This window comes from Vidua macroura, chromosome 5 (assembly GCF_024509145.1).
Source record: "Vidua macroura isolate BioBank_ID:100142 chromosome 5, ASM2450914v1, whole genome shotgun sequence".
NCBI lineage: Eukaryota > Metazoa > Chordata > Aves > Passeriformes > Viduidae > Vidua > Vidua macroura.
In genome coordinates, this window is record NC_071575.1 from 50,042,635 (window position 1) to 50,059,024 (window position 16,390).

The 16,390-nt window shown below is 40.0% G+C and overlaps 1 protein-coding gene and 1 long non-coding RNA gene across 10 annotated transcripts in view; one reads left to right on the plus strand and one right to left on the minus strand.

Annotated features, from left to right (window-relative positions):
• Positions 1-13,371, minus strand: part of ANKRD26 (ankyrin repeat domain containing 26) — a 49,532-nt gene extending 36,161 nt beyond the window's left edge. For 8 of the 9 annotated variants that reach the window (XR_008437220.1, XR_008437219.1, XR_008437221.1 and 5 more), the window contains exons 1-11: positions 13,125-13,371; positions 11,241-11,355; positions 10,819-10,992; positions 10,593-10,699; positions 9,936-10,073; positions 8,988-9,139; positions 6,019-6,069; positions 3,146-3,179; positions 2,995-3,067; positions 1,715-1,775; positions 350-1,359 (exon numbers count right to left, since the gene is read on the minus strand). Coding sequence is in view for 6 of the 9 variants with exons in the window: in XM_053978154.1 (XP_053834129.1) it covers positions 350-1,359; positions 1,715-1,775; positions 2,995-3,067; positions 3,146-3,179; positions 6,019-6,069; positions 8,988-9,139; positions 9,936-10,073; positions 10,593-10,699; positions 10,819-10,992; positions 11,241-11,355; positions 13,125-13,327 (2,118 nt within the window). In the remaining 3 variants the exon portion in view is untranslated. The remainder of the gene's footprint in view (positions 1-349; positions 1,360-1,714; positions 1,776-2,994; positions 3,068-3,145; positions 3,180-6,018; positions 6,070-8,987; positions 9,140-9,935; positions 10,074-10,592; positions 10,700-10,818; positions 10,993-11,240; positions 11,356-13,124) is intronic. The other variant, XM_053978153.1, reaches the window with a different exon arrangement.
• A 322-nt stretch (positions 13,372-13,693) lies between these two features.
• On the plus strand, positions 13,694-15,486 carry LOC128807645 (uncharacterized). Its single transcript, XR_008437223.1, has 2 exons — positions 13,694-14,518; positions 15,259-15,486. It is a non-coding gene; the product is annotated as an uncharacterized LOC128807645 (long non-coding RNA).
• The last annotated feature ends 904 nt before the right edge of the window (positions 15,487-16,390 follow it).

Here is a 16,390-nt window from a genome sequence, read left to right on the forward strand (position 1 = left end):
CTGCTCTCAATCTTATACAAAATTCTTTTTGTTTCCTCACTTTCAGCTATCACGCCATGAATTTTCCTAAATGGTAGTAAAACTTCACGGATAAAAACTGTAACACAGAACTGAGAAAAATCTGATTCCAGAATCTACTGCCTATTCTTTTTCCATACTATAAAATATTACCATACCATAGCAAAGAAACTTTTTGACTCCAAGTAAGACACTAACATCAAAAACGGATGATCAAAAGATGGATATATGTGAAAAATAAGTATTAAGAGAAATCTGGTTTAGTGTGTGTTCCTTACCTATCTTACCCTTAGAAAATACCCTTGTGATTGAATCATCCTTATATACTTACTTCGCTGCTTGAATGAAATGCTGCTCTCAAATTTTCTTCTTGCTTATTTAAGTGCAAGTTTTTACTTTCTTTTTTCAGTGGTTTACAGACTTCATCATCTACTCCTTCATATTCCTCTTCTTCAGTATCTTCACTACCCACACATTCAAGTATGACAGAGGTTGGTCTTTCACTTGCAAGTCCCAAGTTTTTTTCTGCTAACCAAGAATTATTGCCACTTTCAAAGCCATCACTGGAGTTTGACTTTTTCTCCTTAACACCACAACTATCTAAGAGAGGCTGAGGAATCTCTTTTTTCCAGTCTGTTACTTCAGAGTTTGGAAAACAGGAGTCAGCATTTCTGTGAAATTTCTCCTCAATCATGCTTTTTCTGTTCCTGCTTTCTTGCACATCTTGCAGATTATTTAGATTTTGAAAGACAGCTTGTTTTGGTACTGACTTGCAAGATACTTCATTATTCATGATCTTTGGAGACACTGCTGTTTTATTGTCTTGAAACCTTTCACAAGACGCAGCTATGAAAGACACAGGAGTATCAACAGATTCCTCTGCCTTTTCATTATGTTCTTTATTTATTTCATCATCATCACAGACATTGCCTGTTCCCCATTGAGCACCCCCTTCATACTTTTCTTTACTGAAATACTCTAATTTCTGATTCATTTCCCCTTCAGGTTCTGTTTTCTCCTCTTCCAGTATTTCATTAGACTGAGTTTCTTCATCCTTCAGCTCTTCTTCCTCCTTTTCATCTTCAGTAAAATCTTCATCATCATCCTCCTCCTCCTCTTCCTCCTCATAATCTTCATCACCATCTTCATTGTCATTTTCATCCTCTTCCTCCTCCTCTTCCTCCTCCAATTCTTCTTCATCCAGGTTGCTTGCAGCTGAGACATCTTGATTAAACAATTCTTCACTGTCCCCTTTGTTCACATTTGCATCTGATGGGATTCTTTGTTTGAGACTTTTCTTTGGTGACTTAGGACTTTCAATTCTAGAACCATCACCATCATCTTAAAATACAAAAAAAAAAAAAACGCATGTGAACAGAAAGAATTATGTAACTAGTAATAGGCATGTTATCAGATTAATGTACAAGAGAGGAGCCATTTGGAAACGTCCAGAAATTGAGAGGTGAGAGGTTAGGCAGGATGGAGGATGAACTTGATAAAGGAAAGGGGCTTAAGAGGATTAATATCTTCATTTTAATGACTTATTTTATTCTGAATTATCAAGTGCCATGTTTACAAAACACTACTTTTCTCATTTACTATTTAAACCCCCTTCCCCCAAACTAATCAAAAAACTTACTTAGCAAGTCTACTTTATGTATCAGTGAATCGTGCAACCTTTTGCAAATTAACTTACTATTTTTCCTGAACTGCTGTGAAGCATTCATTAACAGCGTCAGGTTTGGTTTCTGCAGCTTCTGTAAATAAAGATTTAAGGTTTTTTTTTAACATTAACAACAACAAATGCTTTGTTCACATCAAATCTTGAACAGTAAATATAATCAGACTGTCCTTATGGCAGTGCTGGCTCCATCCTATACTTCTAACTACACAAACAGTCCTCTCATATCAAGTTCAGTAAGTATTTCACACTGTGCAGGCACCCTTTTGCAAATTGTTTTGAAAAATGTTTATGTACATAACCATTCTAAAAATCTGTTTCTAATATTTGTAATACTTAAGTAAAATTCAATTATATTTAAAAGTGCATTTTCAGGATGCTTACTTGCAAATGTGCACAAGGTAAGTAACTATTAAGATCTCCACAATTAATACGTAAATTTATTCCCTACAAGTACACTTAAAAATACCCCTAAATTTCAAAATCATGGCAGAAAAATGTATCATTTCTATTTAAATCAATGCAAGAAAATAAAATCTAGTTAGAACTAAACATGCTTGCATCTCCAGCATTACAGAGTGGGTTGAACTACCACACTCAGGTTCTACATCACAGCACAATGCCAATGCAACAGAGTTGATGCTCCGGACATCACTCAGAAGTTCATAATTCTACAGATCATTAGTAAAAACAGTAAGCATGAGAGCTTGTATCTAACAAAAAGAGCATTAAAAAAAAAAAACCAAGGAAAAACATGCAGTGTGAGATCACATGCAAGTACTGAATGTCATCTTATAGAAGAAAATAGATGACCCATTTGAGTAACTCATCTGTTCATTGAGCACTCTTGAGGAACCTGCTGAGGAAAGGAGAACTAGGTGATGAGGATTTTTGTAGATCTTGATAGAGAAATGTCCTTTATCACTTAGGAATCTATCCCCAAATTTACAGAAAACAGTAACAATGATTGGACAAGAACAGAATAGGTTATAATATATAACTTGTAAGTTTTTCAAGTCTGCAAACCTGATTCATATAAACAAGAAAAAATATAAAACTATGTGGTTATCTTGTCACCTACAGCTTTTGGGCTTCAAATTACAAATCTGCTGCATACTCTGTCACAGCTACAGTCCTTTAGGAACATCTCATAGCAGAAGGAAGGCTGGCAGGCCAGAGATTACTTTAAAGAGAAAACAATATTGGCTGGAGCTGCAGTTTCTTTCAGTTCCAAAGAAAATTTGCCTTCAAACCCCTTATTTTTACAGGCTATTTTTCCTGTAAATGTACCATACCTTGGGGGTAAAATCAAGTTCCTCTTCCTCAGAGGTATGCCAACTGTCATCGCTCCCCTCTTTCTCAGAGCTTCTTTAAAAGCAAAGCAAAATGAGTACTGCGTCTCTCAAGTAATTCCTCAGGTAAGTATTATTATTTTTACAGCCTCACCTTATTGAGTCTCCTTGGGAGAAGTCATCTATTGCTGTTCAAACATTAATCAACATATTGAAATTAAATTTAGCATGCTAAAAATTAACCATTTAAGAATTAAACATTTTACATGGGCAACTCTACACATCATTATAGAATAATTACAGAATAGTAAACTCAGTACAAGGTGGCATAAATGACTGCATTTCCAAATCAAAACTGCATCTTCAAACAACACTGAATTAAAAAAAAAAAAAAAAAAAAAAAGGCCAGATCTATATCTCTTCTGGAGTCTTATATCTAGAAGTTTAAAAAACACAGAAACACACCTAAACTAAAACAAACAAACAAACAAGTGTAGCATTAATATCCTATATTAGTAAACAATTAACAAAATAGTGGTGGTTTAGCAAGACATTAAGAACTTCCAAAGTACTCATCTTACACACAAGTACACAGCACATGTACAGATTTATTATTTTATGCAGCATTATGTATAACATTATGCTAGGTATTGCACTATCTGCTGCTCTACCCAGTTACAGATTGTTTTGCAAAGGTAATGAAAATCAAAAAGCATAATCAAGCTCTAAAGCTGAAGTACAAGAATCACCAACACTTCTGTAAACTGCATCAAAAAGGGAATACAGCAGACAAAAGTGGCAAACCCAGGGCACTCTATAGCACACTCCAAGCTTTCACTGGTGTTACAAACATGACTTGCACATAGGATAATAGGATATACCAGGTCAGAAGGAACCTCAGGAATTCTCTTAGCCAGCCTTCTCAAAGTGGGCTCAGTTATAAGGTCAGATAAAGTTGTTCAGGGCTTTATCCAGTCTGGTCTTACACGCTTCCAAGGAGGGAGACTGTACAACCGCTCTGTTTTACTGTTCCCACATCCAATTAAAAACTATGTTGTTGCCATTTATGCCCCTTATATCTCGGCCTCCTGTCAATGTACCACTGGGAAGCACCTGGCTTTGTCTTCTCACATATACTAGAAGCTGCTGCTAGGTCCCCTGCAAATTCACTTCTCTAGGCTCAAAAATTCCAGTTTCCTCAACCTGTCCTCAAAGGGCAAATATCTCTGTCCCTGACAAATCTGATGGCTTTCCACTGAACTTGCTCACTGTTGAAAGACAAATCTCTCTTGCACTGGAGGCTCAAATTACACCCGGAGCACTGGACATAATCCAGAGAGTGCCAAGTAGAGGTGGATAATCACTTTCCTCAATCTCTTGGCTATGCTGCTCTTAATACAACTCAGGACACTGTTGCCAGGGCACCCTGCTGCTGGCTCATTCTCAGCTCACTCTGCCAAGACCCATCAGGCTTTCTCAGCAAGGCACCTCTCCTGCCAGGAAGTGCCAGCATGCTTTGTAGCAAGGGATTGTTCTTTTCCATGTGCAGATTTTGCATTTGCCCTGGCTGAATTTTGCTAGACAGCCTAAGAGTTCATTTACACAGTCTCTCAGAGTAATTGCCTCTGAATGACAGCACTATGGTGAAGGGCATCTACTGATTCTCCCAACTTATGGCTATTTGCAATAAACTCGTTGAGAGTGCATTCTAGCACATCACTGATCCACTAAAGAAAGCTTACCTCTAGGAATCCAGCTTCAAGAGTGCTACAACTTTCAACTATCAACAGCTAAGATTAAATAAAAGGGCTCTTCTTTCAATTCCCAAACAGAAGAGGAAAACAAACACAACTTCCACACAGTAGCTATTTCAGCATTCCTCAAGTTCTTGATAACTAATTCTTGTCAACTATCATAATAACCAATCCAAGGACTTTGGCAGAATCATTAAAGGGAAAAGAAAACAAAGGCATATCATGCCTGGAGACATCTCCTCCACTAGCATTAAACACAAAAGAGCATGGAAATTTTGTCTGTTTTAAAGACAGGGTACATGTGGAAATTTTGATGAGTACATCTCCTGATCTGTACTGTGCTTTTGGACAATGAAATACAGCATGCACGTCATGTAGAGAAAACCTAGAAGCTGAATCAAGGACAAGCTAACAGTTAAAATACCAACACGGTCTCTAATTTTTACTGTTTCCTATTGCAAATACACAATATTTAAATAATATTAATTAGTTGTACATACCACAGTTTCCTGTTAACTCAATCAGAACCAGCAGTCTAACCTACCTGCTGATTTCCCAAGCTGAATAAAAATGTCTCCACCAGTGTGGAGCAGTCAGTTATCACTCCTGATGGGTGACTTCAGTTATATTTTCAATTAGTATAGTTATAAGCAATCAAAAGGGCTGAGTAAGTTTTGTGGAATTTTGTTTCAAATGAATAGATTAACTCAGTTGGGTAGAGCATGGTGCTAATAATGCCAAGTTTGTGGGTTGAATCCCTGTATGGGCCAGTCACTTAAGAGCTGGACTTGATGATCTTTGGAGGTCCCTTCTAACTCTAAATATTCTCTCATTCTGTGAATAGTGACTTGAAGCATTGATCCAGAACGGGTCACATTGTCCTTTAGAAGGCAAGAGAGAAAGTTCATGAGCTGCCTCTCAGACAGAACTCTGATTACAGCAGAAATGGGGTCTAGAAAAGCAGTCTCTGGAGATTGCTTGTTTCTACTTTAATTAAAGCCCATTTCCATTTCAGAGTAACAGAAGGGCTTATTAAAAATTATTTACTATCACCAATGACACAAAGCAAACACTAAATTCAATAATAAAGAACCAAGGCAAAACATGCAAACAAACAATAAAACCGCAAAACCTACTCTCAAAATAAAACTAGTAGCTCATATAACCAGTACCATCAAAATAGGGGCCTCCAGGATAATAAACATCACAGATGTGTTGATATTTGTATACTGTACAACAGGTTTCATATTTTAAATGCTACTGTATAAAATACCTTTCCTTGATTTTCCTGTTCTTGATGTCTGGTTAGGAGATTGCTGCATTCCTATATCCATTTAGGAAAAGGCATGGAAAGGACAGATGGAACAATGACATCAGAATAAACTGGAATTTCCAGAAACTTGGAAAACATAAGCAGTACATCAAAACAGCTACAGCAATGGGAGAACACATTGTGACTATCAGCCTGTTCTACAGTTAGAAGTGCTGGAAACAACCCAACCACAGTCTGAAGAACTCTGCTCTCAAGTGACAGTGTCAAACAGTAACTTAATGTACTTGCTCCATGTAAAACATCCATATTTCAGTATTTTGAAACACTGAAACATATTATCAGAAACATACTCTCCTGACAATTTTGTATTTCCCTCAACTTGACTACTTCTTGTCTAGCAGAGATGCAAATTGAATTCCTTCATGGTTGTAGAGTGTCTTACACATAGAGCACACAAAATTCCTTATTCTAAGCATCTTAAAAATCTGTATGTGTCAAGAATCAAACTTTGGAGACTATCCAGAACTTTCAAATCTTGGGTCCCTGTACTCAGACCAGCATAAAACTTTGAGACATTATGTTAGTTACACACTCATCTTAAGTTACAGTTTTAGCATGTTTGTTATTCCTTGCTAAAAAAGGAACCCAGTAACTTGTTGCCTTAAACCAGCTCATCTTAAAAGTTGTGTCAGTTGGTGCCGGATACAAACATAAGCCACTTCTACCTCTGTTTGAAGTCCTGCTTATATTCATTTGACCATGCTGAACCATTCACATACAAAAGTTATACCACCAGCCAGAACACAGTAACAATAAGAGGGCAGCATGTTCCCCCAGGACTATAGAGCAGGCCACAACTGGACTGAAATGGGTGCATTCACTGGTGTATCATGCATATGTGTTTGTGTGTGCACGTCTGTGTGTTGTCGAACACAAGTTCAGAATACAAATCACTATGCATCTGCTCTACCCATCCCACTTCGTAAACTTTTGTATTTTAAGGCTACAATTCATTCTGTTATTGCAGCTGACACCAAATTTCTTCATGATTTAACATTTGTCTCAGAGCAGAACAGAGACAACTTTCTGTTGATTTTACCACATGGAACAAATGTGGCAAAATTACTTGTATCAAAATAAGATACATTTAAAGAGTTAAGAAAGGACCTCACCATGGTTTCTCATCCTTTCTGCATTTCTCAGTTTTCTGAAGGGATAATATAGGACAGCTTTTACTGACCTTGGGATATAGAAATCACTGAAGCACTAAATTCTTTTCAAAGAGCTTTATGATGGAAACCCAACAGTTTCCATAGGGACCCAGGAACACAAAAGGAACAATATCTCACAGAGTAAATATTCAAATAAACAAAATCAAACTTTTGAAGTAGGCTGAATTGCTCATTAGAGGAGAGTACTTTGAAAAATATTCAACAAGTGCAAAAGCAGCAAAAGGAACGAAGACAACACTGAAGATCCCAGAAAAACTGTATAGAAGAGCAACAAAAATGAAAATAATTCCAAAATGGGTTTCTCTGGTCTCCTGAGATCATTTCAACTTCTCCTCTAACAGAGGCTTCAATGTCTGTTACTGCAGCATATCAGAAGGACTCTCATGATACAGGACCTGTACTTTTTGTGTGCAAGCTAGAGACTGCAGAATTAATGCAGGTAAATATTCTCTTTATGTTACTAATCTCTCAGTAACAGTGTGCACTGTGTGGGCAAAAGCAACATGTTCCTGATTAAACCACCTGTACCAAAATCTTTAAAAAAGAAAATATTCATGCAATCTGTCAAGAAACTTTCTACATCTCTGACTAGGTCAAATCAAGTGTTCCTAAGTCAAGGCAACAAAGTCTGACTCTAAATTCCTGTATCTAGGAAAAGTCAGTGAGGAAAAACATCCCATATTTTGCTCATTTTTCTTGACATATTTAAAAATGGAATAAAGAATTGTATTTAAAGGAATAATGAATTGTGTTTGAGCAGTGTCTTCTGCCCATTTGCCACATAGTTACAAAGTAACACCCTTAAAAATTCAGAAAGAATAAAATCTACCACTTGTAGGACTTGAAATGTAAAGTATAAAACACACTATTTATACTAAGGTATTAATTTTCTAAGATTCCTCTAGGACTCTGAGCTCACAACTATAGACCGAATTTTTAAAACTCACTGAAGGAGTTAATTTTTTGGTCACAAGGCAATTTAATTTTTTTTCTGGATCACAAGGTAATAATTATTTTCTAAAAAAAATTCATTAAAGTGGAAGAAAAGCATTATTTTTATTGTAAATCAAACTACACTCTAGCCAATACAGCATTCACAGACACTGCAATGTTATTGCCAACAAAGTGACTGTTCATTATAATATTTGCTAAGTATGTCTCTACAGCACCTACATGGAAACAGTTATAACTGATTTTGAGAAACAGGATGTGCAAAAAGGACCTCTGTGCAGATGGAACTATTAACAACAAAATGAAGACACAAACTCCATGAAAATCAACATGACACATACCTTTCTGTTAATTTCTCTGCTGCTTCCCAAGTACAGAAAGAGGAACAACTACTCAGGTGGAACCCACTGCTTTTGTAATTGGATTTTCACAATCTGAGTTGCCATCTCTAGGCAGAAGTACACACTTGAAAAGTAAACACTTTTGCCTAGTTCCTTCCCTATCCTCCTCTCTCTCCCAAGGAAAACCCAAATAAGTGGACAGTCTGACAGACAGAAAGTAACAACCCTAAGAAGTGAACACAGAATGCAAATCAAATGCTTTCACAGCCTGACAAGCAGCACTTCCAACTATCATCAAATAACCACATTCACAAAGCTTGTGCTACTCCATCTGATGCCTCCACTAAAGCCAATGGTGAACACTGTAAGTGCTAACAACACAAACCCACTAAGAAAAAGCCACACTGATTCTCCTCGTGAGCTACTCCATGGTGAAGGGTCTTACCTCCTCTGTCCACAGCAGGTGCACCCAAAGTAAAGCCAGCAGCTGCTGCCCTGTGTGGAGTGCCAAGTGCTGTGATGCCTCGTACACCACCACCTGTAGAAGCTTCTCCTGTGTTTTCCCAGTCTGCATATTCTGCCAGTTGTTTGCTAAGACTGTACAGAAAAAGAGAGGAAATGCATTAGGTAAAAAATAATCCCATACCTGAACATACCATTTAATAGAAGAGTTAACAGCCACTTCTTATCCAACCTATTCTTATCCTATCTTTATCCTATCCATAGCCATATAGATTTATATACTCATATGCACTTACTGCATGACTATTACACACTTCAATATTCACTACAGTCATGTTCACTCTACAGTCATATTCAAACCTACAAAGGTATTAACTCCTGCTTGGTACCAGTCAAGTTTCACCTGTGGATAACTGTAGGATATATGTAAAGACATATTTTAGAGTTTATATTGAGGAAATGTGAGCTTAGCAGTAAAACTTGAAATCTAACAGAGAACTCTGGCTAAAAATTTTCCTCAACTTCCAAGTTAACACTAGACACTGGAACGATACATACCAGAAGACAGAAGGAAATGACCACAAGTTGTGCCAGGGAAGAGTAAATTGGTTATTAGGAAAAATTACTTCAGTGAAAGGGCTGTCAGGCGTTAGAAAAGCCTGACCAGTGAAGCTGTTGAGTCACCAGCCCTGGAGGTATTTGAAAGATGTTGTAGCTTGGCACTTAGGGACATGGTTTAGTGGTGGGCTTGGCAGTGTTAGGTTGATTCTTAGAGGCCTTTTCCAATTTAAATGATTCTATGAAGACATAACTGAGCACATCCTCAACACAAGTCTCAGCACACTATTAAACCTTGGTGCTGTTATCAAAAATCGTCAAAAACCATATTGGTAACTGTCAACTTACTCAAATTATACAGTTTTAAATTTACCTAGAATATCCATGAATAACAGCATAATCCTCAGCTGTCCATCCGTTAGTGTCTTTATGGGAAACATCAGCACCATACCGAAGAAGAACCTTTATCACATTAAGCTCTCCACCAGAAGCAGCAGTCATAAGTGGGGTTCTGGAGGATCCAAGAAATATGATATGAAATGGATTGCTTTACAGTCACCATAAATATTTTTGTTTCTGTTTGCCCTCAAAAAAGTATACTCTCCATTACTTTAAAACGAACAAAAGAAAAAGCATTTTTCATTAAGATAACAATAAAATGGGAGAGGGTCTCAAAACAATTAAATGTTTAATCTTAAAACAAAGCTTCCATACAAACAACACTTAGAAATTCTGCTACTAAGCAGGAGATGGCTTTTCAATTTGAGGGAATGCCACTGAGCTAGTGGCAGGTTTCCTGCCAGAAAAAGGCCATCACAGACAATAACATTTTGCAATCCTCAATGTGGAAAGCATTGAATGAGATATGACAGCAAGCCACTGAGGTATGACTATCTTTCACAAGTCACACAGAAGTAACTGCTTCCGTGTGGCTCCTTATTTGTATTTTTTCAAACCTCATTCCCATGCCTCTCTCAAGCCAAACTTAAGAATATTGAAAAGACTCATATAAATTTTGACAGCCCCTCACCTTTCACATTGATCTCGAGCATGCACGTTAGCTCCTTTTTTAAGGAGAAACTCCATTATTTCTTCATGATGTTCGGAGACAGCAAGAAAAAGAGGGGTACATCCCTCCTGAAAGGGCATATAAAGTTAAAAATCAAAGTTAAAACAAACAAACAAACAAAAAATCTTTAAGAAAAATATGAATGCAATTTTTGCAAAGCACTTTATTAAAAAATATAAAAATTTACCTTATTTTGGGCATCAATATTGGCATCATGCTGGAGTAACAGCCCTGCTACAGTAGTATAACCAGACAGGACAGCCAGGTGAAGGGCAGTGTTGCCATCAGCGTCTGCCAGATTTGGGTCAGCACCATGTTCTAGCAGAATAGCCGCACATTTTTCTTGCTGGCACTGTACTGCCTGGAAACAAAACACAAAAAACTTCCAGCATTTACAGTTTCGCTTTGTTGCAATTCCTCCATCTTCCCAATAGAGGAAGAATAGAGGGAATTAAGAGTACCTTCAAAGATAGGCTAACATATGTCCATTCCACAACAATCACAATATGCATGATTTTACAAAGGTCTACATAAAGAATACTGAAAAATACATAATTTAGTTCAAAATCAGTAAGTCTCACTTGCAAGAACATACCATAGTCCACGTACCTTCATCAGTGGTGATCTGTTATCACTGTCAAAAAGATTTAGCTTACACTTGTTTTCTACTAGAAATGTAACTACATCCACATGGCCGTTTGCACAAGCAAGATGCAGAGCTGTCCTAAAAATTAAATAAATTGAATTAGCACAGACAGAGATAATTTCAGGGTTTTTTTTGATAAACAGATATGACCACAAGTTTCACTTTGCAAATCTCAAGCTTAAGAACCCACTCCATTACCAGTAGCTGCACACCAAATGCTTGGGACTTCCTAGCAAAAACCCTCCACAGCATCTGCTTAGTAAGGGGACATTTCCTTCACTGTAGAACAGAATCTGCAGAGATTCCTATGCCCAGGTGTTGGGTATTGTTCTCTGTAGTGTGGGACTACACATGTGGCAAGAGAGACCAAAAGCTAGGGAATCTGAGGACTATGGCAAGTCAACTTCTAAATTTTTCTTTGATTGTTCACGGGCCAGAAGTGTATTGGAGATGTTAGAGATGGGTTGAATTGCAAGAATATTAGAGCTTCCCCTCACTTTGAGAATTTTTCCTTTTTCTCCAGCGTTTTCACTAATGAAGCAAAACCAACACATTTGCACCAAAGTGCCTCTAACAACATGTAGCAAACCAGAGAGCAGAACACTCTGATCCTGACTACAGGAAAGTAGTTTTTTACTTTCCTGTAATGTTTAACTATCATAGTCATAAAAAGCCTACTACAGATTAAGTCCACTCCAAGGAGGCAATACTGTGTTTCCACAATACATTACCAGCACAGAAAAACTGAACTTTTTTCTTCAATTTAAAGCCCTGCCAGAAGGAAAAGCAGTCCTTCAAACCACAACATCTTAGGTCTGATGTCAATTAACCAGTCTACTTGAACACAAAGACACAATCACTGAGGAAGTCCTTACATATGTTTTATCCTACAAATCCAGTAGGTGTTTTTAGGGCAATAAAACTAGATGAGCTTTATTGCTGCCAGAAGTCCAGCCTTCTGGACAGCCAGTCTAGATGGCTGAGCTACTCTGCTAAAACCAGCCTCCTCTTCAGAACATCACAAAGGATTTGACTCTGAGCCTTTTCAAAAAAGGTGATTCCCTTTTGCTTATGATAGATCTCTAGGAACTATGCTGTAGCCCAGGGCTTCTCCTTAAGGTAGGACTGTTAAGTACTTGCTGTGCTTGACTCAAACCCCCACACAACACCTGCCAGAAAGCAACAGCTTCTCCTGCAAGTCACTAACCAGCTATTCCAGTCCAAGGTACTGTTCAGCTATACCGAAGCCTCAGAGAAAAAATTAACTGCAACCTAAACCCACACTGTGGCTTAGGCTGCCACATCACACTCACAAAAGGCAACTACGCGTGCATTATCAATAAACAACATGTTTATTTTGCGTTATAAATCCTTCCTAACTGCAGTGCCCACCTTTAAGTTGCTCCCATCTGAGGCAGTGCATCCTTCGGGCTCAACTACTGAACCTGCACGCTGAGCCCTCAGAGGTGCGTAGAGACGGGCGCGATTACACTCAGACTTCAAACCCTGGCTAGAGAATGGCTACAAGGCTCCTCTTGCAACTCCCCTTTGCCAGGCTAAGAGCTCGCTTCCACCCCTGCGCAAGGACACAGGAGTCCGGGAATGAGGGCACTGAGGAGGCCGAGTCAAAAACGGCAAGGCGACAGTTGGCCGAATTCAAAGGGTTTTCGGCAGCCCAAGCCTGCTTCCCACAGCCAGCCAAGGGCTGCGCTGGGCTGCGGCGCCCGCACTCGCACTCCCACTCCTCACAGCGACGCTGCCGCTCCGCTCCTGCGCCGGGGAGCTCCCGGGGGCTGCTACAGCTGCACCTGGGGCTCCCGAGACCGCCCCGCGGCTCCCGCCCTTACCGCTCCGCCTTGTCCCGCCCGTCGATGCTGTATTTCCTCAGTCCCTGCCGCACCTGGGCCAGGTCGCCGCTGGCGGCCGCGCGGTGCAGCTTGCCCAGGTCCTTCTGCCGAAGCTCGTAGGCACCGGCGGGGCAGGGAAGGGAGGCGCTGCCGGGTGGCGGCTGCCCCTTCCTCTTCCTCCCGAACCCGAAGAGCCTCTTCATCCCGCAGCAGGGACGCAGGCACAGTCCCGTCTAAGGAGAGCGACGGCGGGGAGCACCAACGGGGAGCACCAACGGGCTGTATCGTGCCTCAAACGGGGACGGGGGAGGGGACCTCCCGGCAGCGAGCTCGACTCGATGCGGCTCCCGCGGCGGGAGCCCCAGGGCAGACCCCCCACCCCCGGCAGCCCCGTTCCACCGCCCCGCGCACGGCGAGCTCTGCGCAGGCGCGGGCGGGCCCGCGCAGGCGCGGCCGCGGGAGGCGGGGAGTTAGGGACGGAATAGTTCTCGGATGGAATTAATGTCCCGGGGCAGTTAGTGCGGCGTGGGTGCCGCTAACAGGCTTGGGTGAATGTGTGACGAGAACAGACAGCAAGGATTAACACAAGAGGAAGGGGGATGGAGCGGAGCTTCAGACATCATCTACTTACGTGCCTGACCAGATGCTGAGGAATACGTCGGGTCCAGGTAGCTGGGATCGCAAGCTGCCGATTGAGATGCAGGTTTAGCTTTGGGTGGGAGCCCGAGACAAGAGGCCGTGAACTGCAAACCTTCGGGATATCCAAGGGCGCGAAGACAGGTGACGCTAGCCAGGTGAACAGACTCTGGGAGACACAGCAGGAGCCGGGAATTGCCGACTTTTTGGGTAACAAAGGAGATTAAGACCGGTGACGCCAGCGAAGTCGTTGAACATGGAGAGTGGGACGAGAGCCGAAAACTCGGGCAGAAGAGCGAGACTGTCTCGGGGGCGACTGTGAGGCTGTAGAAGCCCAGAGGCTTCTTAGGGGCACCAGCTCGAGATGTTTCTGTGTTACTGCCCAGGAATAAATTGCTTTATGGAACGAGATGTCTGAGACTCTGCTATGGGAAACCGGGGTCGAACCGGTAAGGAAACCTGGTCTGACCGTGTGAGAGTCGGTGTGTGGGGAGACGTGTCAAGCGAGGCACCCTCACCTCACTGCAGCCGCCCGCCGTGCAGGGGCTGCGCTTCCAGCAGTGGAAGCCTTTGGTCCTGTGACACCTTTGGGGTATGTGACTGTCAGAGTTTTGTGAATGGTCACACCGGGAAGTTTCCCTAACACCCATGACAGACTCAGAAAGTTACCTTCTGGTAAATGGGGCTAAGTTGGCACTGACACAAACATGCATGTGAACGGCCTGTATGAAAATGTACTACAGAAAGCAAAATATTTGGTAAGTTTGGAATAATTATTGATATTGTACTGCTACACTGATGCCACTGGGTACTTCAGATACCATATAATTTGGGGGTGATGCCATAGTACAGTATACCCTAGGGTATTTGGCTAATGGAACACCTTGCCAGAACACTTCTTCCTGTCTTTATAAACTACTTTTTGCATATGAATTTCTGAAAAACAGATGGCAAACAAAACCGAATTCAAACAGAGGAATGCATTTCACTATGATGAGCAGTAAAAATATTTATTGCAACTGGACAGGAATATAGTACCACTTTTTAGGGAGGTGATTCAGCCCTTTGAAATATTTTCCTTTCCTTCATCACTAAGAATTGTACATATATTACAATTTTTATTTTCCTTTCCAGAATTAATCTTCACAGCTTTATCAAATGTGCTTCTGGCAGTATTCTTTTGTACTGAGGTGACTGTTGTACAGATACTTTCTTTAGTTGATTCTGAGTGTATTAGCAGTGTTCTGTTTTTTCAGACCTGATGTCTAGAAAGAAGAGCCAAAATAAGAATAACAATAATTTAAAAAAGATGGAAAAATACTGTTTTGCTGAAACCACAGCTAAGTAGATTCAGGTTGCAGAACCTAAATTTCTATGAGTATTAGGCAATAACTTTTAGTAACCATTTTGAGAGTGTCTCTGTAGTCAGTCTGACCATTTAATGGAAAAATGGAGAGCAAAGTGCATTTTTTAACTGGATATATTTGTTTTCTTCCAGCCATCTTAGAAGAAAAGCAAGTTTTTATTTACAAGATGGCAACATGGGATAAACATGAGTCATCTCTATGCTCTTCAGGAGGAAGTATTTAATCTCAACTTTTCAAGTGGACACATGCTCAGCCACAAAGTTTTGTTTTTACAGGTTACTTCCCAACTAAGACCAGGAGAGCCTAATTCTATGTCAAATATTTCTGAATGTTATCAATAAAAACCCCTGTGATTGCAATGTCAGTTTCAGTTGGTGACTTTGGTAGCTGAATGTGCTAAAATTTGGTTTCATGCTTTTGAAGATAAGGGGATGCTGATGGGGTCATAGAGTCACATGGGTACAACAGGAACTGTTCATTCCTTACTAGGCAAGAAAGATGCAAAAGAAATAGCTAGTCTCTGTCACTAAAGCAACTGTCAGCTGTTTTATCAATACTACTTCTTTAATTGTGTTGGCTCAGGGTGCTGTTGAAGATATCAAAATGTATGTTTTTAGTTTTGATCCATTTCTACTTTAAATTTCATTTTTATAGTTCCTTTTTGGATTTAGGTTTGGGGTTTTTTTTAAATTTTGATATTTCCTATTCTGTTGCTTTTCCTGTTCAGTGTTCTCTATGCTTATCTGTAGTTTTCTCAGTATCATCTAATAGCAGCTATTTCTTTTCCTGTCTGCGTGAAATGTTTCATTCCTTTTCCTGAATTCTTGTTTCATTACAAGACTTATGTACGACAGGAAAATTTCCAAATAGGGCTTAAGTGTGACTTAAGTGTTGCATAAGCACTGGTATTTGGATTAGTCTGTTATAGGTACACCTTTCCTTCAACATGATTCACTGTAGCTGGATAATTTAGCTCTCAATCTTTGTACAGCTGAAGTATAAAATGGCAGTCTGAAATTCCCCCTTGCCTGTATTGCTAATTCCCCTATTAGACACCTGGTGTTTTTTGTCTACCAGGAAGGAAGTGTCAGTAAAGAGTAAAGAGTCAGTAAAGGAAGTGTCAGTAAAAAGTAATGATAACAATATGCTGCTAAGAATCTGGTTTAGTACACCTGCTTTGCAACTGCTGTATTTATAGAAGGAGTCGTACAGCTTAAAAAAGCTGCCTGGGAAGATTGCATGTCTCAGTAATGCTGACTCAAG